General features: G+C 37.7%; 1 protein-coding gene across 1 annotated transcript; it reads left to right on the forward strand.

Moving 5' to 3' along the window:
• Window positions 1-627: 627 nt before the first annotated feature.
• Window positions 628-25,891, forward strand: LOC306849281 (uncharacterized protein; the record flags this gene model as incomplete). Its single annotated transcript, XM_079384209.1, has 7 exons — window positions 628-1,311; window positions 20,656-20,686; window positions 20,865-21,008; window positions 21,093-21,202; window positions 21,275-21,349; window positions 24,480-24,552; window positions 24,658-25,891. 7 exons carry the CDS (start codon window positions 628-630, stop codon window positions 24,681-24,683), a joined length of 1,143 nt encoding a protein of 380 aa, XP_079240335.1. The 3' UTR covers window positions 24,684-25,891.
• Between the last annotated feature and the right edge of the window lie 251 nt (window positions 25,892-26,142).

Raw genomic sequence — 26,142 nt, forward strand, 5'->3', positions numbered from 1 at the left:
CAAGCAAAGCATTTAATGATGTTTTATTAAATAGCTCAGAATTTTTAATATAAATAAATGCTTTGCTTGCTTTCATGGACCAGAATAATATTCAATTTGCTTAATTTCTAAATGTCAAAAAGTCTTTATGTCCATAGGGGGTAGATGCAACATTAATTACACGTTTGTTTCTCAAATTCCTTATACAGCATACCTCTCTTTATACTGAGGTATCCCAAACATACTGAAGCTTAGACAATGAGAGAGATTCTATATGTTTTGGTCCATACATTGCATGTTATGTTGTGTCACCCACAATCTGATGATGCACACCATACGTTCCGCGTGTCCTCTCTCTTTCTCTCTCTCTCTCTCTCTCTCTGAATCTTTTTTTGGTTTATTTCCTAGCCCATCTCCCCTTACCTACGCGTCCTACCAGAATAGCGCTTATACCGCCTTACGGAGCAATCAGGTGGCACCAACTCCAAGAGGAGAAGATCTCGACAGCATCATTTCAAGCCCAATATGCCATCGAGGAGGTGCCGACGTACCCTCAGCACTCTACACCGGGCTATTATATTTAAATGATAATAATGTGACACCTCAGAGGTCAGCCTTTACCTTCAAGGGCATTTTACTAAGCTGAGGATGAGTTTCACGCTCCCCAAAAGCGAATCGACGACCTCCTTACTGAGATCTTCCGCACCGGCCAGGAGCGACCATCCCGGGGCCCGGCGGATGCACCATCAGCGCTTCGCGGCGGCGGCGGCATCTGGAGCGGAGACGGCGGATTGCGATGCGAGCTCGCGGAGACCCCTTTGTCACCCCTCACTGGTCGGTACCCGGAATAGCGCAGAGAAGAGCCACCCACAACACTCCCACTCCCATGGACACGCTCTTTCCACGGCTCACAGTCAGGAGGACCTGTCGGAGCTTCCAGATGGAAGAGAGCGCAAGACAACCAGACGACACCACCACCATCATCATCACCATCATCACCACAACCGCCACCATCACCATCACCGCCACCGGTCCACCCGGGACGACCTGCTTCAGGAGCCCCGACCCAAGCACTCTCACGCCGCTCGCATGCCCACCAGAACTCAGTCTTTCTCCGAGTCCAGGGACGAAACGGCTCTGTTTTTTGAGTCACCTCAACTGGCTCGACCGGGGTCTTCATCGAGCAGAGAGGCGTGTCCAGCCTCCACCGCCTCATCCTCGCCAGTGCCCGCTTCCTCCAGCCGCTCCTCCCGCAGATCGGGGAGGTCCAGCGCAGCATCTTCTGAAGCGGACTTCAATCTGCGGCCGTTCCTCAGCTCAGTGTTTGGACAGGTAAGGCCTGAACACACGCTGACAATACGAGTTTTATAATGGGTCTCATTTAAATATAGCTGTAAGCTGCTTTTATGGGGTCGAACACGTCATAAACTTTACGAGTAAATGTCAAATTAAAGTAAAATTACGTGTCAAATTAAGGTAAAATTACGTGTAACACAAACGCTTACAGTTCACTCGCCAAGTTTATATGGTATTGAGCATTGTGCTATAATGACAAAAAGTTTTGTGTATACTCGTTTCTAGAAGAGAACGCTTAATAAAAGTGTCGCCAGAGTTGACTTATTGTGCTGTTTGTTTAGAGGCAGGAATGTCTGAGTTAAATTTAGTACTATATGAGATATATTGGGTTTCATGTGCTCCATGAGAACAGTTCAGTCTATCAAAAAGATTTTGATAGGCAATATTTTGTATGGTTTAAACATTATCAGACCCAAATTTGTTGAAAATTTAATTAACTTTATGAGATCAATGTTATAATTCCATAAAATCAAATAAATCAAAAGAGGGCAAAATTAATCCTAAAGTTTCAAACATATTTATCAATTTAGTTTTTTTCGCTGGCGCTGTCACTGAACTTTCCAAGTTTTTTCATATGCTGTAACAAGTTTTGTCATATGCATATGAAGACTTCAAATGTGAAATCCTCTAAGTGCATTTGGAAATTTTCTTCTTAAATGAGCATTTTTTATCAGGCTCCAAATTTATGTTCAGTTATTTCACTTTAATGGCAACGAAAAGGACCTTTATTGCCAATTAAGTGAAATTACTGAATCTAAACACAGGAGCCTGATAAAAATGCTCATTTTAGAAGAACATTTCAGGCAGCACAGAGGCTTTTGCATTTTGAAGTTTTCATATGCTGTTTGTCTGAATATGTCTTATTCCATCAGTTTAGTATGCAAAAAACAGTACACTGAAAGAGTAGTGTGTCCAAATTCATAATAGTAGGAAAAAAATTCCAGAATTACAATAGTTCCTGATTCTGTGATTCTGAATGCATTCAGTCGACACTTTACTATCCCACAAGGCCACAAGAAACGAGTTGTGAATGACAATTTAGCAATGCTACTGAGCCTGCAGGTCACATAATAAAATGGTGGATGTGGTATTATTGACTTTCATGCATGCTACCCATATTCATACTATAGAACATACTTTTTAATGATCGCGAATAGACAGTACACTGTAAAAAAAAGAGTTGAGCCAACTTAAAATTTTAAGGCAACCAGCTTCAGCAGATTTTTGAGTTTTATCAACTTGTTGTTTTAAGTTTATACAACAAAAAGTTGAGAACCTCCTACAAAAATAAGTCGAGAGAACTCAAAATCTGCTGAAGCTGGTTGCCTTAAAAAGTTTCAGTTGGCTCAACTTTTTTAATTTTTTTTTGCAGTGTATGCAATTTCAGGCGCAGCTATAGCAATGATTATATGCCCCCCCCCCCCCCCCCCCCCCACACACACACACAAAATTCAAAAGCAGATAGGCAATGAGGCTGACAGCAATATTGCATATTATCAGGCCAGAGATGATCAACCTGCTCGTATATGGCCAAAATCATAGCTCTCAATATGTCGTCTAGTCCTTCATTAAGATGCAGCAAAATTTCAATATAGCAATTAAGCACAGCTCACACACAAGTCACTTTCAAACCAAACAGTTTTCTGTTGATCAATGCAACGAATTTAGAGGACAAACTTGAAACCGTAGCAAAATCTTTGTGGGGAACTCTTTCACAAAAATCTCAATCATTTGTATTGAAATCATTGGAGTTTGTCCATGAAAATTTGCAAAACAATAGTAAATGTGACTACACCTTAGCTGAGCCATCCTGAAAAATACTATTTTGTTGCATGATTTGTGCTTAAGAAACCCAATTAATGATGCTATTGTTGATATTACTGATTTCACATGTTAATGAAACATCTGAAAATAGCTGCCCCTGATAATTACAAAAATATGGCCGGCAAGACTTGTTTATCATTCAACTCTATATGAACCGATGGATCTAAAGAGACCCGTATCATGATATCTCACACACAATAGTTTGGCATTTGATACCATTTTATGCAACAGTTTTTCTGTCCCATGTACCTGAATCTGCACATTTAATCGACTGAGATGTTTTTTTAATTAATGAATTTATGATAAGGAATATTATCAAAATGAATATTAATTTCTATTCACAATGTGTCCCAGAGTTTCATTCCTAATCAAATACTTTCTGACAGTAAACAGCTGTGAGCTGCCACTGATTAAATGTGCTCCTCGGAGGATTGGATGTCTAGAACGTTGTGGAAGCTTGCCTTCGGTACACGTATCGCAGAACTTTGAAAATCAATTGCATTAATAATAAAGGAGTCTTGGCTGGAAGGATGAGCTCTGGGCGGGAGGGTGCTCCTTTGTTGCTTTAGACATTGAAAGGCTTGAATAGATAAAGAATACAATGTCTGTTTGTGAAATGCAAATCTTTTTTAGGCATATCCGATTCTGTGAGATTCTGTGTATAAATGATTAAAAGCTGTCTGATGGCACCGCCACAATGACTTTGATGCTGCGCTGCGGTTCGAAAACAACACACACATTCATTTGCACTACACTAATGTGGGTCGTACTATTATTTTTATACAGGAAGCTTTTAAAACGGACATATCACCACATTTTAGAATCCATGTTAATAATATAAACCCCTTTCTGAGGGTGGAAATGAGCTGGAGGGTTAGTCATAAACATAAACAAGATCAAACCAGAGCTATTCTCAATGTACAAATAGTAAAAAGCACCACTTGTTAGATTAAAGGGTAAAATTAACTGGCGGCTAGTTAGAAAACATGGGCAAATGAGACCAATTATATTCGCCTTCCAGGTCAGAGCGATTCTCACTGTAACCCTCCATCTGTCATTGTTTATACTGTGATGGTCCATCTATATTAGCCTCAGTGGTTTTTTTGTTTTGTTTTTGTTTTTTCTCGAAGCCCCTAAATACGATCATTATACAGGGTTTTATAACCTAATTTGCTACCTAGTTAACTTAAAGTCACTATTATTGCCTATACTGCATCATTCAAGTCTAAAATGTTGGAGTATTTCATTGGCATTCATGGAGGAATCTCACATTACTGGGAGAAACCTTCTGTTTGCAAGTATGTTGTTTAGGCTGTCAGCCTCAGACGCTGTATGAATCAGTGAGGCTGGCTTACGGTCTCTCGCTGGGTGTGTGTGTAAACACAATTTACCAGAAATGCAGTGTAATAGGCTTCAGATCACAGGGGTGACACATTCCCTATCGGTCTGTCTAAATTCCCAACACTTGCCTTGACAGGGTGTTGAAATAAGACTGACAAAAATGTCCTTGGATGACAATGCGATTCTTTCCCTCCATTAATCTTGTAGATGTTAAACCAGATATGGTCTCCCCTTTTCTTTAGTGCTATTTTTAGTCTCACACCTCTTTGTGCATCTGTGTCGTTCCTCCGATATGTTTTTGTGTCTACTGTCAAACACGCCCTTCCTTCTTTTTTCTTACTGATGTGTTTTTTGAGGTTACAATGACCTTGCCATGCTCTTCTGGGAGATCAAGAAGCAGATACTTGAGAGTGAGGGTGTGAAGATGAAAAGATGAAGGAAATTGAATGGATCTAGTGTCAATGTTGTAGCCGGCATGTTTGTATGATGAATGTGCAACAAATTATTACAAATTAAGTTTGATTTATATAATATAAAAAATATATATATATGATTCACTAACCATCCATCTAGAGTGTTTCCTCGTCTACAGCCCGAGATGCTGGAATAAGCACTTATTTGCTGCAAATATGCAAACTCTTTGGGTAAAGTGAAGAAATTATTTGAAAAATGTTGAATATGGCACCAGAAATCTTGGTAATATTTAAGTATATGGACCAATTCTCAGTAGCTTATTAGCATGCATATTATTAACATATTGGACATATGGAGGCAGTTCTGAGAAGGGTTTAAGAGGGCTAACTGATTAAAGAAATCAAGCACACGTAACCTGTCATTTCACAGTTTTTCAACAGTTTGATTAAGAATTACAGCTCCAAAAAATTAAACAAAATCTGATTTTATTATGTGGGCAGAGCTCTTTAGGTTCATCTATTGTGTATTTTATCGTACATCATTAGTTAACTTCCAGTGATAAATTAGCTCATTCTCTTGTGTTTATAGGTTAATTAAATGCCTTCATCTCTTCACACCTTCACAGGTCTCTCTCACCATTTTAATTCTTCTTTCTCATGTCTTATTTTAGAGCATATGCTCTTTAAAACAGTGTTTCCCTACCTTTATGTCTTTGTCAGCCCCATCTGTAAGGCTAAAATATCCTTTCATAACAAATTATATTATAGTCTATTGTTTTGCAAAAAAAAAAAAAAAAGAATGAATGTCATCTATAAAATATTTATAAAACTTTTTTTTCCCTTTTAGTTCAGATGAGTTTTTTACTGTCCTCACGATGCGTTACTCTGCAAGGCTAGACAGTCAGCTAACATGAGGGCTGAAAGTTCAGTAATGACTCAAGGTGTAACTTTTCCTGGGTTTAATTGAACGTTTCTCTTCCCTTTTTTATACTGTAAAACTGAAAATACAGAACAAAATAGACATCAGTATACAAATATACTAATAAAAACCTAAACACAAAGTATAAACTACTGGCAGGTAAATGATACATTACTGAAAGCAACAATGACACTTTCTTTATGTGAAACAATATCTTTCAGTCACTTACAGACAAATAGTGTCCCAAGAACAGCGTAAAGAGAAAACTTAGATGCACCATCTATCAAGCCGTGTGCTCTGGCTGCTTCTTGCTTCTTAACTAACAAAATGGCAGAACAGCCACTAGATGGCAGTTTTACTCAAACAATAATTTCAAAATAAAAGTCTTGATAGTCAAAGAAGGCAGCACACTCCCCGTCTGGCACTATCTCTTAGTGCCACAACTCATCCTTAATATTAGGAACACAGTCTTAAGTAGCCTTTTCTTGTGGCAGAAGAACTATGATTTCTGTTATTGGCCTCAAGAAGGTTTTAACAGTTCCTTGTTTTGCAACTTTCACTTCCACTTTGCGTACCTTTGCATCTCGACTTGGGAAAGTGTTAACAATAAGTCCCATAGGCCATTCATTTCTCTGCACCTGGTTGTCTTTGAGCAACACTACATCTCCAACTTTTATGTTAGGTTGGTTCTCGTTCCATTTTCTGCGACCTTGTAAGGAAGACAAATACTCTCCCCGCCATCGCTTCCAAAAGGTATCTGCCAAGCATTGGACTTGTTTCCACTGTTTCTCATGCAGGTGCGACGTATCAAAGTTTCCAGAAGGGGCTGCCCAGGCATTCATCTTTTGGGTTAGAATCATTGCGGGGGTAAGAACTGTTGGGTTTTCAGGGTCCGTAGATACTGGCAGTAACGGTCTTGCATTCATGATAGCCATTACCTCTGCCATTAAGGTGCTCAAAACTTCATGAGTGAGTCTGCCGAGCCCAGTCTTTAACAGCATGGCATCTAAAATACGCCTGCTCATCCCAATTAGTCTTTCCCATGAGCCCCCCATGTGTGATGAATGTGGGGGATTGAACAGCCATGTACACCCTTTCTCTTTTAGGTAATTTTGTAGGGATGAGTCATCAATGTTGATTTTTAGTTCTTTACATGCACCTACAAAATTTGTTCCTCTGTCTGAACGGAGAAGTTTGGCTGGACCTCTGATAGAGAAAAACCTCCGTAATGCATTGATAAAGCTAGATGTCGTCATGGATTCTATGAGCTCTATGAGCTCTAATACAACAATCTTTTTGCCAGCACTGGATACCATCCAATGCACATCCATGACATTTGCACAACCGGTTTATATATAATCTGCTGCATCTTCGCATATTACTGTGTGTATATAACGTAGAATGTGTACTACATACTGTGTATAATGTGTATCGGTAACTGTATGTCTGTCTAATAGTACACTGTGTGTACTGAGTATATGTATGTGTATATTACACATTGTCATCTGTATAAGTCTGTACGTATGTATGGTAATGTCTATATGTAAATTGTTTTTGCAGTGTCTGGAGCACGCTCTCAAGAATTTCACTCACGAAGGCACACGTGCTGTGGTGATGTGACAATAAAAGTGATTTGATTTGATTTGATTTGATGTGCACAGCCCTGGTAGACATGCACGTAAAGATTACTGCCCATCGTTTGCTTTCAGCACTACCACCTCTAGTGCGTCGTGTGAGGATAGTCCAAGGACCAAATACATCAAGTCCAACACTGGTAAACGGTGGTTCCTGAGCAAGTCTGTCTTCAGGTAAATCTGCCATTTTTTGGCACTCTAACCGTCCTCTCAGCTTACGACATGTCACACATTTATGAATGATGGTAGACACTGCTCGTTTGCTACCAACAATCCAAAATCCTGCGGCTCGTATGGATCCCTCTGTGATATGTCGTCCTTGATGCTCTACCTGCTCGTGATAATATCTCAAAAGAAGGGTGGAAATGTCATGCGTTCTTGGAAGAATGAGAGGGTGTTTTTCTTCCACACATACATCGGCAGAGGTTATGCGACCTCCAATTCTGAGTAAGCCATTTTTATCCACAAATGAATTGAAGTTCTTGAGAGGACTTTGTTTTGCGATTGGTTGTCCCTTCTCTATACACTTGAATTCTTCTTTGAATACTTCACGCTGAACAGAACCAATAACCAGGTTCTTAGCTTTGAGAAGTTCTTCAACACTGCATGGATCTCTGTATTGTTGCCATCCATTGTTACCTGCATTGTTTACTTTCTGGAAAGACACGGCTACATGAATGAGTTTGGCCAAAGTATGAATCCAACTAGAAAAATGCATGAAGCGATGACAACCTAGGTATCCGTATGAGGTTTTGGTTAACAAGTTCACAACTTCAGGACGAATCTCATCATCTATCTCAGGATTTATGAGAGCAAAGTCCTGTTTGTCAAGAATCTCTTCTGCTTGGACTTGTGATAAAAAAGTTGGTCCTGAAAGCCAGCTTGTGTGTTGCAACAGAATTGCTGGAGCAAATCGTGTAGCATGATCTGCAGGGTTTTTCTCTGTTGAGATGTAAAACCATTGATCAGGGTGTGTGGATTTCCTGATCCGAGACACCCTATTTGCCACATACACATAGAATCTCCTGGTAGTGTTGTGAATGTACCCAAGTACTATTTTGCTGTCTGTATAAAATTTGACAGTGTCCCACGCAACGTCCATTTCGTCTTTGAGTAGATCATACAGTTCAACAGCTAACATAGCTGCGCACAGTTCTAACCGTGGAATTGTATGCGCAGGTCTTGGTGCCAGCTTGGATTTTCCCATAACAAATCCAACGTGACAATGCCCTCCACTGTCAATAGCTCTCAAGTAGGCAACAGCTCCTATGGCTGTTGTTGAAGCGTCTGAAAAGATGCAAAGTTCTTTTCGTTCCATCGAGGCTAGTGAAGCTGAAATGTAGCATCTTGGAATCTCAATGTTCTCAATGACATTTAATGCTTTTTTCCATTTTCTCCATTCATTTTGTTTTTCAGGTGGTAGTAGCATATCCCACTCATATTGTTCGAGTGAAAGTTCTCTGATGATCACTTTACCCTGCATTGTTATGGGTGTCACAAAACCCAAAGGGTCATAGATGCTGTTCACTGTAGAAAGAATGCCTCTCCTTGTGTAAGCCTTTTCTTCTTGAGAAACTTGAAATGTGAAATGGTCAGTTTCCAAATTCCAAGACAGTCCCAAGCTTCGTTGGACAGGGAGGGCATCTAAACTGAAATCAAGGTCTTTCACAATCTTTGCACGATCTTCTACAGGAAAAGCGTTCATCACTGGTTTGCTGTTGGAGGTGACTTTATGTAGTAACAGGTTATATTCAGCCAGCATCTCTCTGGTTCTTGTCAGAATATCAATTGCCTCGTCAGAAGTAGCTACTGAGGCAAGACAGTCATCTACATAAAATTGTCTCTCTACTAGCCTTTTGGCATCAGCGCCATGTTCTCTCTCTCCTTCCAGAGCTGCTTTCCTCATGCAGTAGATGGCCACGGCCGGCGATGGGCTGTTTCCAAAGACGTGGACTTTCATCCTGTAGTCGATCATATTTTTTTCCACGTTGTTGTCTTCATACCACAGGAATCTGAGGTAATCTCGATGTTCTTCATGAACAACAAAGGAGTAGAACATTTGTTGCACATCTGCTGAAAATGCTATAGGCTCTTTCCTAAAACGTAGGAGGACACCCAATAGAGTGTTATTTAAGTCTGGGCCACTAAGCAGCACATGATTCAGTGACACCCCTTCAAATTCAGCACTTGAGTCAAACACTACTCTTATCTGATCTAGTTTTTGGGGATGATATACCCCAAATGCTGGAAGATACCAGTGTTCTTTGTCCTTTTCCAAAGGAGGAGCCACTTCTGCATGATCATTGTCCAGCATCTTTTGCATAAACTCAGTGAAGTGTTTTTTCATGTCTGGTTTCTTTTCTGAAGTTTTCTGTAGTGCGCAGAAACGCTTGATTGCTTGTTCTCTGTTACTTGGTAAGCGACATCTTGGAGATCGAAATGGTAGAGGGGCCACCAAGCTGTTCCCCTCATCTCTATATACCGATTGCTTCATGATGTCCAAAAACTGTCTGTCATCAACAGACAATGTTGGTTTTTCATCATCTCTGGATCTCTGAAACACTGAACAACCCAAACTGTCTGTATTCACACTAAGGCTTGTCTCTTTCATACAGGATGACATGTGTGAATCCTGATGATATTTTGTAAAACTGAAATCCTCCTTCACTTGGATGTTATTTGGACAAGGACTAAGTATGGATGCACGACCATTCAGAAGCACATTCGCTTTGAAGACATTCACAACTGATGATTTGTGAACTCTTCCTAAACAGACTTCACCCACAATAACCCATCCTAAATCGAGTCTTTGCGCAAAGGGAGTATTGCGGGGTCCATTTATTTGCTCTCGCACCTTGTGAACTCTTAGTATGTCTCGTCCTAAGAGCAGTAGGATAGAAGCATTGGGATCCACAGGTGGAATTTTGTCTGTTAACTTTTGAAGATGAGGATGGTGGCGCACTACCTCAGGAGTGGGAATCTCTTTCCTGTCATCGGGTATCATGTCACATTCTATTAGAGTTGGGAGCTGAATTTGTAGCTTTCCATTGTAAGGCTCAATTATGAAGTCGGTAGCTCTTCTGCCTGATGTCTCTGTTTCACCTGAACATGTTTTCAGTGTGTAAGAGCTGAAGTTAGAGTTGATGCCAAAAATGCTGAAAAACTCTGTCTTGGCCAGCGAACGATTGCTCTGTTCGTCAAGCATTGCATACATTGTTATTGCTTCCTCCCTCTTTCCAGCTGGATACACTCTAACCAGACAGATTTTAGAGCATGAACGTGGACTGTATGTGTCAGCCTTACCACAGATTTCTGTACAGTTTGATGTTACTGAGAGAGGTGTGTCCTCATGTGATTTCTCTCCATCCTCTTTCACAGGCTCTGCCTCCGCTTGCGTTAACGCAGGAGGACCTGGATGCATAGCTGATAAATGCTTCTCACTTTTGCATTCTATACACTGAATTGCTACTTTGCAATCTTTAGCCACATGCTGAGTTGATCCACAGCACCTGAAGCAGATTCTTTTCTCTTTGAGAAATGTCTTTCGGTCATCTAAAGATTTGTTTCTAAAACTCTTGCACTTTCTTAGAGGGTGGGGCTTTTTGTGTATTGGACACTGCCTCTCAGGGCTTTCAGCTGTATTCTCCGCAGCAGATGACTGTTGAAATGCAGGTTCTGCTGGAACATCAGTTTTGTGTACATGCACGGGAACTTTCTGTCTCACTACTTTTTCTGTTTTAATGAACTGATTTGTTGGTGTGGGAAGAAAAAAGCTCGGGTCATTTCTGATTTTCGCCTGTTGTCTCACAAATCTGGAGAATATTATGAATGGAGGGAATGGTACATTGTGTTCTTCCTTGTATCTGAATCCTTCAGTTATCCTTCGCTCCTGCAGGCTGTATGGCAGTTTCTCCACTATGGGTTTCAATCCACGAGCCGTGTCCAAATATGCAAGTCCAGGAAGGTACCCTTCACACTTAGCACATTCCAATTCTAGTAGGATATCTCCTAATTCTCTAAGTTTGTGACTGTCTCTGTTGCTAAGCCTTGGAAAGTCCTCTAGCTTTTTCAACAAGGCATACTCCACCATCTCTGGTGCTCCATAACTTTCCTCCAGTCTTTGCCACAACATGTTAAGGCCTGATTCAGGATGAAGAACATGTATAGAACGAATTCTTTTGGCATGCTCTGATGACTCAGGTCCAAGCCATTTTGTCAACAAATTAAGTTCTTCCTGAGGTGTCAAGTTAAGATCTTTAGTAGCACTCTTAAAAGATGCTTTCCATGACCAATAATTCTCAGCATGGTCATCAAACTTTAATAGACTAGAGCTTACCATTTCTTTGCGGATCAGATGTCTTGTGAGGTCAGAACTGGTTGGCAGAGAACACGGAAGCTCTTTCTCTGTCTTTACTGAATATTGTGGCCATCTTTGGAAGTATGTCTGATCTGTTTTTGCTGTTAAATTGCTGTCAGCAGGTTGCCAGACATGCCGATTTTCCACTTTAGGTATCTCTGAATAATCACTCTCTTTCCTGAGAGATCCCAGTGGCTCCACTTTGTGTGGGACGTCTTCAAGACATGCTTGTGAGAGCTTTTGCACATAATCACTAGTCCGTTCAGCTGAGCTGAGAGGTTGTTCGGGAACTTGGGGTTCCTCAACTAACTCTCCACTTTCAATTGCTTCTTCATAAGCCTCCGCCTCTGCTAACGCAACAGCAACCGCCTTTCTACTCTTGAGAACATGTAGACTTGCTTCTAGATCGGCTTTTCTCTTTATTACATCCGCTTCTTGTTCAGCAAAGGACAACTGTGCACGGGCTGCTTCAGCCTTAGCTCTTGCCCTAATAGCTGCTGAACCAATGGAAGACTGTCTGCTTCTTTTTGAGAATTTTGATGATCTTGACTTAATTGACTTGCTATCCGCACTTCTTGTAGACATAACTCTTTCTGATTGTTGCTCTTCAGTTTCATTTTCTTGTTGTACTGAGTAATTTGTTTGATTGCTTTCTAACTGGTACTGTTTCCCTGAGCGTAGACTCATTGATGCTGTGCAGTATTTTCTTATGTTTGAACCTGGTGTTTAGTTGTCTTTTTACTTTACTGTCCTCACGATGCGTTACTCTGCAAGGCTAGACAGTCAGCTAACATGAGGGCTGAAAGTTCAGTAATGACTCAAGGTGTAACTTTTCCTGGGTTTAATTGAACGTTTCTCTTCCCTTTTTTATACTGTAAAACTGAAAATACAGAACAAAATAGACATCAGTATACAAATATACTAATAAAAACCTAAACACAAAGTATAAACTACTGGCAGGTAAATGATACATTACTGAAAGCAACAATGACACTTTCTTTATGTGAAACAATATCTTTCAGTCACTTACAGACAAATAGTGTCCCAAGAACAGCGTAAAGAGAAAACTTAGATGCACCATCTATCAAGCCGTGTGCTCTGGCTGCTTCTTGCTTCTTAACTAACAAAATGGCAGAACAGCCACTAGATGGCAGTTTTACTCAAACAATAATTTCAAAATAAAAGTCTTGATAGTCAAAGAAGGCAGCACAAGTTTGTTTCTTCATCAGAATAGATTTGAAGTAATTCAGCATTACATCACTTGCTCACCAGTGGATCCTCTGCAGTGAATGGGTGCCGCCAGAATGAGAATCCAAACACCTGATAAAAACATCACGATAATCCAAAAGTAATCTACACCACTCCAGTCCATCAGTTAATGTCATGTTTGGAACTAACAGATTGATCAAGACTTCTTTAATATCAAATCCTTGCTTTAGGCTAGTCTATAATCCATAGTCGCACTTTCTCCTGAAAAAGTTGTCTCATCTGAATCAGGTGAGAAATATGCAAGAGGAGAAAGCACACAACAGTTCTAAACAAATCTGATGGTGGATTTGATGACAACAGGGACTAATATTTTGTCCAGAAGTGTCTGTCAAAAGTTAAAAGACCTGAACGATGGGGTTATTTCTGACGTTAACTGATGAACTGGAGTTTTGTGGATTACTTGTGGATTATTGTGATGTTTTTATGAGCAATTTGAACTAAATTTCTTCAGATCTGTTCCTCTGAACAAACTCATCTACATATTTGATGGCCTGAGAGTAACTTTTCAACAATTCAACTATTCTATAGAAAAGGAACTGAACAAAATATAATTTTAATCTATTATCTTTTCTTAATTTATACGTTTAACAGAGCAAAATCTAAATATTTACAATTCCAACAAATACCCCCTAGAAACTGCTTAAGGGCCCCCTTGGAAATCAGTGCTTTAAAGTAATCCTCTTTCCCAAGTCTTATCCTGTTACAATAATGCACAGTATTAGGACCTTAGGAACCGCTTTTGCTGTTGAATTGCGTATTTTTGTCTGTGCATATTTTTGTTTGTGTACAGGTGGAAACAGGTGTACATTCAATGATTATGAAAGATATTATTGTGTGATAATATGCATTGCATTGCAGTGGGTGGGTGTTTGAGTGCATGGTGATCTTGTGACTGTGTCTGCTGACAGGATGAGAGGTGACAGTTAAAAGTAGGTTGCACACTGAAGTTCACAGCGAGCTTGAAAAGGGGATGGAGGGATAAATAAAACCAACATATCAGAGGAGAAGAGGCCAGTATGAGGAGAAGGGCTTCTGCCCCTGAATCTGTTTCTCAGGATGAATCATCTCATGGAGAAAACTAGGGGAAAATAGAGATGGATGGAAGATGACAGATAAAAAGATGCACATGTGTGTGTGAGAGAAAGAGATTCGTAAGGAACAAAACAAGAGCCAGAAAATAACATTTATCTGTGTGTCACAGATAACCGAGCAGCATAAACAGAAGCATCATTAATTGGCCTCTCTATCCATATATGCATATAAAAGCATGGCTGTGACATTTCTGAAAGGTTTATGAATAATTTTAAACTCACAATAAAGTACAAGTTTCACAATAGCAACCTGTAATAATGCAACTTGTGTGCTCAGATGGTACTTTGATATATAGGCCTAATGAATGATTACCATATTTATGCACCATGATATTTAGTTAGTTAAAGTAGTTCTCAGTTGGTGAGTTTCAACTGAAAAATGAGCTGTGGGTCTGTTCTGATACACTGAAAAGCAATGAAAATAAATAAAATAAGGATTATTGGAGTACATTTTAAAGAAAACATTTCAGTCTTTCTACTTAAAAAAAAATTGCAAACAATTACAAAGAAACTGCAAGTAACACAATGAATTATTAAACAAATTTTTGAGGTAGAAGTACTTAATTTTCTTGTAAAGAAATGAGTACTCCAGTAATCTTTGTTCTTTATTAACAGTGTGGGTTCACAAATAGAATGATAACTTGTGTTCTCAGAAACAGTCAACACAACTATTCAAGATAAAAGATACAAACCATGCAGACTTCATTAAAAACAGGTTGACTTACAGCAAGGATTGTGCTGAGTTTGCTGACCATTTTGAATGGTTACTTATTGGTTGCCAAGAATAGAAATAGAGTCGGTTTGACCAATATATTGTTCCAATATTTGCTCTTTTACCAATAAATGGCACCATTTGGTGCATTCGAGTCATGCTGGAAAGATTGTAATTTTGAGCTGAACAAACAGTTGGGGGAGTGTCAGTGATAAAACATGTTGGACACAATGTCTGTATTAATGATAAATTAGTTTAAATTAATTATATATATATATATTTTATTATACATTACAATAATATTTTATTATTATAACCATTCAGTTAGCACCTTCGTAAATTAAATAAAAAAGTAAAAACATACCTGCACATTCTTTATTCATGTTTGTAGAGTTAAAAATGGAATTTAACGCAGAAAACATTGATAAAACCCACCTGATGTTGTAATTACTGAATTACAACATCAGGTGACTTTCCAGGACCAAATCTCCTCTTCTGTAGTATCAGTAATACAAAATCAGTATTGGTGGATCTACAGCTGAGAGCATGACACTTAGAAACCATCTACAAAATGTAATGCCAGTTTTCCTTTAAGCCCATGCTATGTTAAGTGGAAAGAAAACCAGCAGAGAATCACAGATCTGTAAGTTACTTCAAAAAACACACGTAATACAATAAAGGCTGTCAATGCAGGACTGAAACAAATGTGCACAATCTGAAGTTACGTGTGTGAGTGTGTGTGGTATTTTTTAGCTGTCTGTATAAATGATTGTTTGTATTAGAAACCAGGCCTCCAGCTGTGAGAATGGTAATATGCATGTCTGAATGAGACTCTCCTTCCATCCTCTAAACACACACACTCAGACAGTTTCAAATTTACACACTCTATCCTTTTTGCAGAGCTAAAGGTTTAGAATATTATATCATATTATAATTAATTTATCTTAATCCACTGCCTTTCATCTGTGCATATAAGATTAATCAAATTGATTCAACACTAAATTTACAGAAAGAGCTCTTCGTTACCCTATTTAATGATTTCTACACTTACAGAAGAAACATTTTTAGCAAATAGTTTAAAAATGATCTTGATCCATGATGTTTTCTCCCAATGTGTTTGAGATCCAAGCCCCATTTTCTCGTGTCCCATTTTCCTGTTGCTACAGTTCACTGAGTGACCTAGTTTTAGCTTTAATTATCAGTAAAGACCATCACATCACATTTTTGTACTATCTGGATATACGGTCTTTGTATGAAATCAGGCTTTCAGCGAAATCTTTGAATAATCTCAAAGCCTCCATGAATGCTGACTAACACGACATAATGACTGTGGAAGCCTGGAAACTTCATTTTGCTCATAAAACAAAGGACGAGAGTGAATTTTGAAAGGTGTCCCAGTTATTCTGATTTGCATATGTCTTGGTTCTCGTCAGTTTCCTTAGTGCTGTACAATAATGAGCGATGCTGCTTGTGTAGAGGTGATATTAGTGATCAGACTTACAATTTTCAAAAACACTTTAGATTAGGGAACACTATTAAATATTTTCTTGTTAGCATACATATTAATAGCATACTGGCTATTCATTAATACATAAAGAATATTAATGCCTTATTGTACAAACATGACCATATGCTAGATCGATCTATCTATCTATCTATCTTTCTATCTATCTATCTATCTATCTATCTATCTATCTATCTATCTATCTATCTATCTATCGATCTATCGATCTATCTATCTATCTATCTATCTATCTATCTATCTATCTATCTATCTATCTATCTATCTATCTATCTATCTATCTATCTATCTATCTTACTGGCATTTATGCTTAATAAGGTACCTTTAATAATGATGAAACCTTTCCATTGCACTAAAGTTTTTTATTATTATTAATATATAGTGAAAAAAGGTTCTTTAGATTATTATTAAGATTTTTTTTTTGAAAGTCAAGTCAAGTCACCTTTATTTATATAGCGCTTTTAACAATGTAAATTGTGTCAAAGCAACTGCACAATATCAAAAAAGGAAAATAGTGTGTCAATAATGTAAAATGAAAAGATTAAAAAAAAGATTTTCAGTTAAAGGCATTTCATTATTGAATTCAGTGATGTCATCATCCAGCTCAGCTCAGTTTAAATAGTGTCTTTGCAATCAGGTCGACGATATCGCTGGAAATGAAGTGTCCCCAACTAAGCAAGCCAGAGGCGACAGCGGCAAGGAACCAAAACTCCATCGGTGAAACCATAAAAATAAATACAACTGTCACGGTGCACAAACGAGGAGGATACAGGAACACGCAAACGAGGATGTAACTCAAAATAACAGTCTTTAATAAATCCAAACAAAGCAGGGCAAGACAAGGCAAGGCTGACACAGACAGGAACAATTACGAGTAGACAAGATGACACGAAACTGAACAGGCAGGAACTTAAATACACAGGTTAATGACTAAAACACAGCTGGAACAGAATTAACTAATAATAACATTAAACAAGGACAGGAAACAAAAACCAAATATGGACACAAGAGGCAGGAACGCAAGACACACACGACAGAGGACTGACAACAACCTCAAGTTTACACATTTACACTGCCTCCAAAACCTTCGTCCGTCCATGAAAAAAAATCAGATCAGGTTCGATTTTCTGCATTTTCACATCCGTAGCAAGTATTTTGATGGAAAGGATGATTAATAAAAATTTTTAAAAAATACGCATATGAAAATTTCGACTCAAGGATCTCAAAATGGTTCTTCTATGGCAGTATTGTTTAAAAAACCCTTTTGGAACTTTTTTAAAGAGTGTAACTAATAAAATGATCAAATATAAATAATTGTATTTTAATTATATGTATTTATTTTATTTTATTAAAAAATAGTAATAAATAAAACAAGTAGTGCACCCAGCAGACATCAATGGTAACATGTAAATTAACCGGTTTAATGCAAGTCAAAATATTATTTAAAATCAACCTGAATCAACCTAAATACATTAAATTATAACAACAAAGATTATTTATATTGGTTACATCAGATTTAAATATCTCTTTAAGGTAACAATTGCAGGTTATCACTTTTTACAGTGTAATAAACATCTAAAGATGACTATTACAGAAAAATCCCAATGAAGACCAACTTAAATACTTATATATATATATATGTATATACAGTAATTCATGTTACATAATGATACTTCTCTAGTTCTGGAATTCATAAAGTCAATGTTTGTCTCTCTAATCTATGAGCTGTTTTTTGAGAAAACACTTTTCTGACTTATTTTTCCCAAACTGCAATAACTATAAATATATCCCATTGTGGCTTACACAGTGAGACTGAGTGCATTTGCTGAATGATCTTGTTTCCCAATTCTATTAAACCAGATAATGTCTTTGGTGTTTTTATTGTCTCTCTCAGTATTTATCTCACTCTCGCTTTCCCTTGCTCTCTGTTTATAGTCGCTGTGAGAGTGTATAGATCTGAAGAGCCAGTCTACACAATGTGTTCAGTAAACTGTTATGATGAATGAATGGAAAATGTTGGCTGGATTGCTTATTTTTATTAATGGGAATGTTTTCTTTCTCTATCTGTCTTCCTCACACATACAAATTCATACATAGACACACAGCCCTTTCTCTGTGACATTCACAACACATATAGCTGTGTGAATAGGCATAAATAACATGCTCTGTAAGTTCATGCGTTTGTGTTATGGTTAAGAGCAATTTGAAATGGATATGCAGACTTGACTTTGTGTTCTTTATGGATGGTTTTGTGTGTAAGACTTAACTGTGACACCCAATGCAGAGAAAAGCAAGAATAATGCTGATTTAGATGTTAACATATATTATTGTTGTGATTTGTAGGCTTATATGAACATATTCCTTTTAAATGTTTCTGGGAACTGTCACTAAGGCTGTTATAAGCTCCTGATGAGCTATTCTCTGTTATTTACCCTCAGGAGTGAATAACAGTGACGTCTGCTTAACACAACACAAAGTATCTGTCATCTTTATAGAACATGTTTGAAAAAAAGTGTTGCAAACGTGTAGAAGTGTACAGAAGTTTTTACTCAGAGAGATAAATTGGGGCAATGGCCTTATAATATATTTTTGAGCTATACAGGGACATGGCATGAAATCCAGGTTCTATTATTAAAATACATATAATACATAAATGTACATATATCATTGCAAGTCTTTTAGCCCTTTAATGCATATGTGTTTCACCTGTCATTAATATCATATATTTTGGGCAACATCATATATTTTCTTGTCATAGGCTAGAAATTAATACCTTCTTTTTTTCATCAGTGATGCATAAATTTGCTTAAAAGTGACAGTAAAGACTTCTAAATTGTTACAAAAAATGCTATTCTTAAGTACTTTATTCATCAGAGAATCCTGAAAAAAATATGTATCACAGTTTTCAAAAAATTATGAAGCAGCACAACTGTTTTCAACATTCGTAATGATAAGAAATGGTTATTGAGCAGCAAATCCGTATATTAGAATGATTTCTGAAAGATCATGTGACACTGAAGACTGGAGTAATGACTGCTAAAAATTCAGCTTTGCCACCACAGCAATAAATTACATTTAAATTATATTAAAATAGAAAATAGCTATTTTTAATTATAATAAAATTTACAGTATTTTATTGTATTTTTACTTTAGTAAATATTGTGATTTTTATAAAATAATAATAATAATAATTAAAATTAAACATCTTGAGAGAACTTAATTAATTAATTTTATTTTATTTATTTTTATTTTTATTTATTGCATTTTTGCCAATTTTTATTGTTCCACTGTTCATAATAATAAATGTTGAGGAAATACTAAGGGCTCTAAAACCACAAAGTAAATGTAGAGGGGGTGAAATGTGGTCCCAGGTCACTAACCCTAAATATACATCTATGTGCTATGCATATACCAAACAAATGAATAAATGTGCAAACTCTTATTTAGACTCAACAAATGCACAAACACTTAACACAGACCTACTGCAATGTCATGCACATTGTGAATGATGCTTTACTGTAAATACAGTCCTCAAAAGACTTGCTTCTGTGTGGCTTTGCCCCGGAATGTTTGATGATACTTACATAAGCAATTTAGCTTTTCTTATACTGCGTGCTGCCGTGTAGGCGTATGTATTTACGTCGCAAAAATTGCTGCTCCTTTGTTTTGGTCTGCAATTTAGGTTGCATGTTTTTGCATGTGTGTGTGCGTGAATGTGATGGTCTTATGTCAATAAAGCATGAATGTTTATACTCCTATCGTCCCCCTGTGGTGAATGCTACAGCTTCTGTTCTCCATCTTTCTCCCTCTCTTTACTCCATCGCCTTTAAAGGTTGTCACTGTTAGGCGAAGACAGATTGTTTTCTCTGTCACACTTGCTGGGATTTGTTCACTTAGCTGTGACGCTGGAGAAATGCCATTGCCATTGCGACGTGACCAGGACCACCTCACCTTTTTGTAACGCGCTATTGCTCTTTCTTAACACTATAGAACAAGTACTAAATACACGTTGAGTGACTCTGAACAACTAGAAGCGTAAAACAATGGCCACTGTGACTGGTTTGGACGCACCATTGGTTAAAGGTTTTCTGGTAATGGATCCATCTCCAGAAGAGCTACATTTCCTGGATGGCCTGTATTTTTTTGTGAGGGACTAAGATTTTTTGGTGTGATGTTTTTAAAATACGACCTTTGCTGGTGTTGTTTTGACTATTTCTTCCTCATCTTTTTTGTTACAGAATCGAGAGTTGAGACCTGAGGAGATTGATGGTAAGTTTTTCATTCTGTTGTTTTTAGATGATTCAAATTGAATAGTTTGTTTAACTTCTTCAAACCTGTATAAGCTGAACCTACAATAATAAAAACATCCCTAAATTGTGTCATTAGACCTCATGATTCATTTAGCCTGTTTTTTGTTCATGTGTTTGGTTTGTCTTGACGAGTGAAGAGCTACGAGAAGCATTTAAGGAGTTTGATAAAGATAAAGATGGCTTTATCAGCTGTAAAGACCTGGGGAACTGCATGAGAACTATGGGCTACATGCCCACCGAGATGGAATTAATAGAACTGAGCCAACAAATCAACATGAACTGTAAGCTTCTGTGTGCGCACAGCCATTATCTTATCAGCCACGTCTTTTCATTACGAAATACTGACATCAGTTTGTTTTTCTTAGTAGGTGGCCATGTGGATTTCGAGGACTTTGTAGGGTTGATGGGACCTAAACTCCTAGCAGAGACAGCAGACATGATCGGCATTAAAGAGCTGAGAAATGCCTTCAAAGAGGTGAGTGGAGAGTTAAAAAGATTGTAATGTAAAAATATAAAATGAATATAAAATATATATTATGTATTCCAGTTTGACACAAATGGAGATGGTGAAATAAGCACAGGAGAGCTAAGGGAAGCTATGAGGAAGCTGCTGGGACAACAGGTTAGTTTTTTGGTACATTTGTGAGAATGTGCTTGAGAGGTGACATGAAAGTGACATTACTATTTTCTAAATGCATGTTATTGATCTTATTGTGAGTGATTCATCCATGCATACTTTTTTTAATTGCAATCTCATGATTCCTAATCAAAGTGTTATAACTTCTGGGGAAATTACAGACTTTTCTCTGGTGACGTGTGCAGGACTTCTCCAATCATTTTGTCCGCTTAAACATTGCCTCTTTGTTTACAGTTGATTGGAAGCTTGCATTATGCTCTGGCTCCATTCAATCAACAACTTATGAATAAAACCAAGGCACCGTCCCTACATTATTTTTGATTATTTGTTTCACTCAAATGTACGTCACAATACAGAAGAAAAGATCTGTCTGTTTTACTGCAGCATTAAAGGGATAGTTTCATTGAGATGAATGTAAATGCACTTTGTAACAAAATAAACAAAAATGACTGTGATAGGAAAACAGCAGTTAAGAAAGCATCTGTTCATAACTGCAATGAGATATATATATATATATATATATATATATATATATATATATATATATATATATATGTGTGTGTGTGTGTATATACAGTGGTGTGAAAAAGTGTTGGCCCCTTCCTGATTTTTTTTTTTTTGTTGCATGTTTGTCACACTTTAATGTTTCAGATCATCAAACAAATTCAAATATTAATCAAAGATAACATAAGTAAACACAACAACTGCAATCAAGCGTTTGCGATAACTTGCAATGAGTCTGTTACAGCGCTGTTGAGGAATTTTGGTCCACTCATCTTAGCAGAATTGTTGTAATTCAGCCACATTGGAGGATTTTCGAGCATGAACCGCCTTTTTAAGGTCATGCCACAGCATCTCAATAGGACACAAGTCAGGACTTTGACTAGGCCAATCCAAGGTCTTCATTTTGTTTTTCTTCAGCCATTCAGAGGTGGATTTGCTGGTGTGTTTTGGATCATTGTCCTGCTGCAGAATCCAAGTTCGCTTCAGCTTGAGATCACGAACAGATGGCCGGACATTGTCCTTCAGGATTTTTTGGTAGCCAGCTGAATTCATGGTTCCATTTATCACAGCAAGTCTTCCAGGTCCTGAAGCAGCAAAACAGCCCCAGACCATCACACTACCACCACCATATTTTACTGTTGGTATGATGTTCTTTTTCTGAAATGCTGTGTTACTTTTACGCCAGCTGTAATGGGACACATACCTTCCAAAAAGTTCAACTTTTGTCTCGTCAGTCCACAGAGTATTTTCCCAAAAGTCTTGGGGATCATCAAGATGTTTTCTGGCAAAACTGAGACGAGTCTTTGTTCTTTTTGCTCAGCAGCGGTTTTCGTCTTGGAGCTCTGCCATGCAGGCCATTTTTGCCCAGTCTCTTTCTTATGGTGGAGTCATGAACACTGACCTTAACTGAGGCAAGTGAGGCCTGCAGTTCTTTAGATGTTGTTGTGGGGTCTTTTGTGTCTTTTGTGGGTTTGGATTTTGTTTTCCCTTCATAAAAAAAACCCCCTTCATTTAAAAACTGCATGTTGTGTTTATTTCTGTTATCTTTGATTGATATTTAAATTTGTTTGATGATCTTGTCAAGTGTGACAAACATGCAAAAAAAATAAAAAATCAGGAAGGGGGCCAACATTTTTTCACACCACTGTATATATATGTGTGTGTGTGTGTGTGTGTGTGTGTGTGTGTATTAGGGGTGTAACAATACGCGTATTCCTATTGAACCGTTCATTACGAGGCTTTGGGTTAGGTACGCGTTACAAACCGAATGATTCGTTGGACTAATCCTATTACTTTTGGAAAATAAAAGAGCTTAAAGTGTGTGAAATATCAGTGCCACTGCGCTCAACAACGCAGCCCAAACGACGAAACAGGCAACGTGCTGTCTGCCCCGTGATAACCTCCCCTTGCTGGGGTGCGTGGAAACACAGCGATATTGTCAAAAACATTTTTTTTTTTGGTTTACGGTTGTTTCAATAAACGCTCAAAATGCATTATTTTGGTAACACTTCATAATAATTCACTAACATTTAAATTAAACAGAAGAGCAAACAGGTGCATGATTTGGCATGGCAGCCAATACAAATAATTAATAACCGTTTCCTTACCTAAATCCTACATTTAGACCAGGCTCGGTTGCAGCATCACATCACTCTGTGCTTCTGAAATTATTACCTTTATCTATATAGTGTAGTAGTTATCTCTGTGTCAAGCATGAAAAACAAGTTTTATTTAAATTCAGAATATATTATCGTATACAGCATGCAAAGAGCGCTCCCTTTAAATGTATTAAAAACTGTCACTCATTCATCACGATCTTACAAAGTTCTGTTTTAACTAATGAATATGACCACACAATGAAACTCCAAACACACTTTGTTTTGGCCTGATTTTGTTCGAAATGACATCACACCAGTTCATTCTTTTTATTTTTGCTTGATGTAGGCTACATTAAGGCCATTATTCACTATTTTCCCAAACCTGTAATGCTGTTACTAAGGAGAATTCTGATGAATCGGCATATAATTCTTTTCCATACACTCCTAAAAATAAAGATTCTTCATTGGCATTGATGGTTCCATGACCAGCCTTTAATATCCATGGAGGATTTCCATTCCATAGGTATTTTTACAGTGGAAAAAAGTTATTTAGATGGTTCTTTTATTGAATTGCTACTTTCTTAAAAATAAAGGTTTGATACTGGCATCAATGGTTGAATGAGGAACCTTTAATATTCAAGGAACCTTTCCATTCCACAAAAGGTTCTTAATTTTTTTTTTTTTTGTTCTTTATGTTCTTTACACTAAAATAAAATAGTGGAACCCTTTTTTTTGTTGGTGGAATGGATCTTCTAAAAACCCCAAATAAAAGTGGCATTTAAATGGTCCATATGACTCGTACACTGTTGCAAATATGTGTTACAATAAATTTGTTTTGGGGAAAAAACGGAATCAGTCATTTGAATTTCTGAAGCAAATCAACCAGAAAGGAGCAGGCTCATTAGAATGATTCTTTCATATACGGGAAAACATTTTGGGGTTCAGAATTTTCAGTTTTGGGTCATTGGTTCACTTGATTGTTGCCATCACATTCCTGTAACTGTATTTGTTAGGTTGGTCATCGAGACCTAGAGGACATACTGAGAGACATCGACTTAAATGGAGATGGCCACGTAGATTTTGAAGGTAAGAATAGCACTACGTAATAATAATAAAAAGGCAAAAGCAGGATACAGATGCACAGTAGTTTTCAGTTAAAGTCTGTGTATTTTTTCTGTCTGTCCCTTTTAGAGTTTGTGCGAATGGTGTCCCGCTGAGAGGGCAGCATTCATATGGTTTCTCCAACAGAAGAAAGTGAGATGCTGTGCTGCTTCCTGCTGGTCAAAGCGGAAAGACTATTAAACTACTGCAAGAAAAGCCTTGCTGAGCCAGTGCATGAAATTTGGACTTTTAGAGAAAAACAAACAAACAAACAAAAAACTCATGCACACATCACACAAACAAAAAAGTATACACTTATACTGTAGCCACGAGTCTCTGCACTTTCAACCATGCAAGACCAAACAATATATGTTTTTTACATGCATATTTGAAGGAGGGTGCCATGCTTGATTATGGCAATATTACATTAAGCGTTGTCCCTGTTGACCTGTATATGTGTCTCTTTGTAATAAGGTAGGTGAAGAAAATTATGTCTGAAAGTTTTTTGCATTAATGTAACGGCGTAAATGCATTGACTTCCAAATAATGGCCCGGTTTCACAAACGGGGCTTAGCTTAAGCCAGGACTAGGCCTTAGTTAAATTAAGATATTTAAGCAACTTTTACAAAAATGCCTTAGAAGAAAACATTAAGGTGTGCATCTTGACACAAAACAATGACACTGACATATTTTAGCATATGTCAGAGCAAGATATTTTCAGTTGAGACAGCTCAAACATGCATTTTAGTCTGGGACTAGCTTAAGCCTTGTCTGTGAAACCGGGGGAATATGTTATATAAGTCAAGCTCAGCAACCTAACTCCATTTGTTTGTCTTTGTCAAACAATTTGCCTGTTTCTGTTCTTAATTCACAGTGCATGCCTTTAAAACAAATATAAACCACTGTGCAAGATTGAACTAAAACGGAACCAAATTTTGTTGCGTTTACTTTAGCCTCTATAGATTTAAAGAGTGGTTTCTAACTTTAGAAATGTTTGATTCACTATTTTTAGTTATCATGACATACTTGGCAGGAAACTAATTTCAAGAGCAGAGTTTCACTCTATACAGGCTTATTTGAATCCATGCACAATATCCAGATAAAACCCGATCACTATAAGCTTAAGAAACAGATTTATTTATTTTAATTGATTCTCTTTATGTCTGTTTGTGTGACCAGTGTCAGAGACACCTGTAGTCTTAATTGTTATCTGACCAGATTCTTGCATGCAAAAAAAAACCTCCATATGTAATATAGTGGTTTTAATAAATTGTAACAAAATAAGCAAATAAAACTGTGTCTAGTAGCATAGATTTTGCATCACCACGTTTGTGTAAGCTTCCTTACTCTATTAGTTGCTCCATTAATTCAGGTTTGCTTACACCTCCTCTGAAGAAATGCTATTTGCATACATAAGGAGCAGTCATTTTACTGGTATCTGTTCTGCTGTTCTCCAAATCATTCAGCAGCGAGCATCACTTTCCCAGCGGCTGGAACGGACTGATCGTGTTGTCATGGCAACGAGCTTTTTCCTCCGGACCAAAACGGGACAGAATTTTCCTGCTTTTCATTGTA

This window comes from Barbus barbus, assembly GCF_936440315.1.
Source record: "Barbus barbus genome assembly, chromosome: 29".
Lineage (NCBI taxonomy): Eukaryota > Metazoa > Chordata > Actinopteri > Cypriniformes > Cyprinidae > Barbus > Barbus barbus.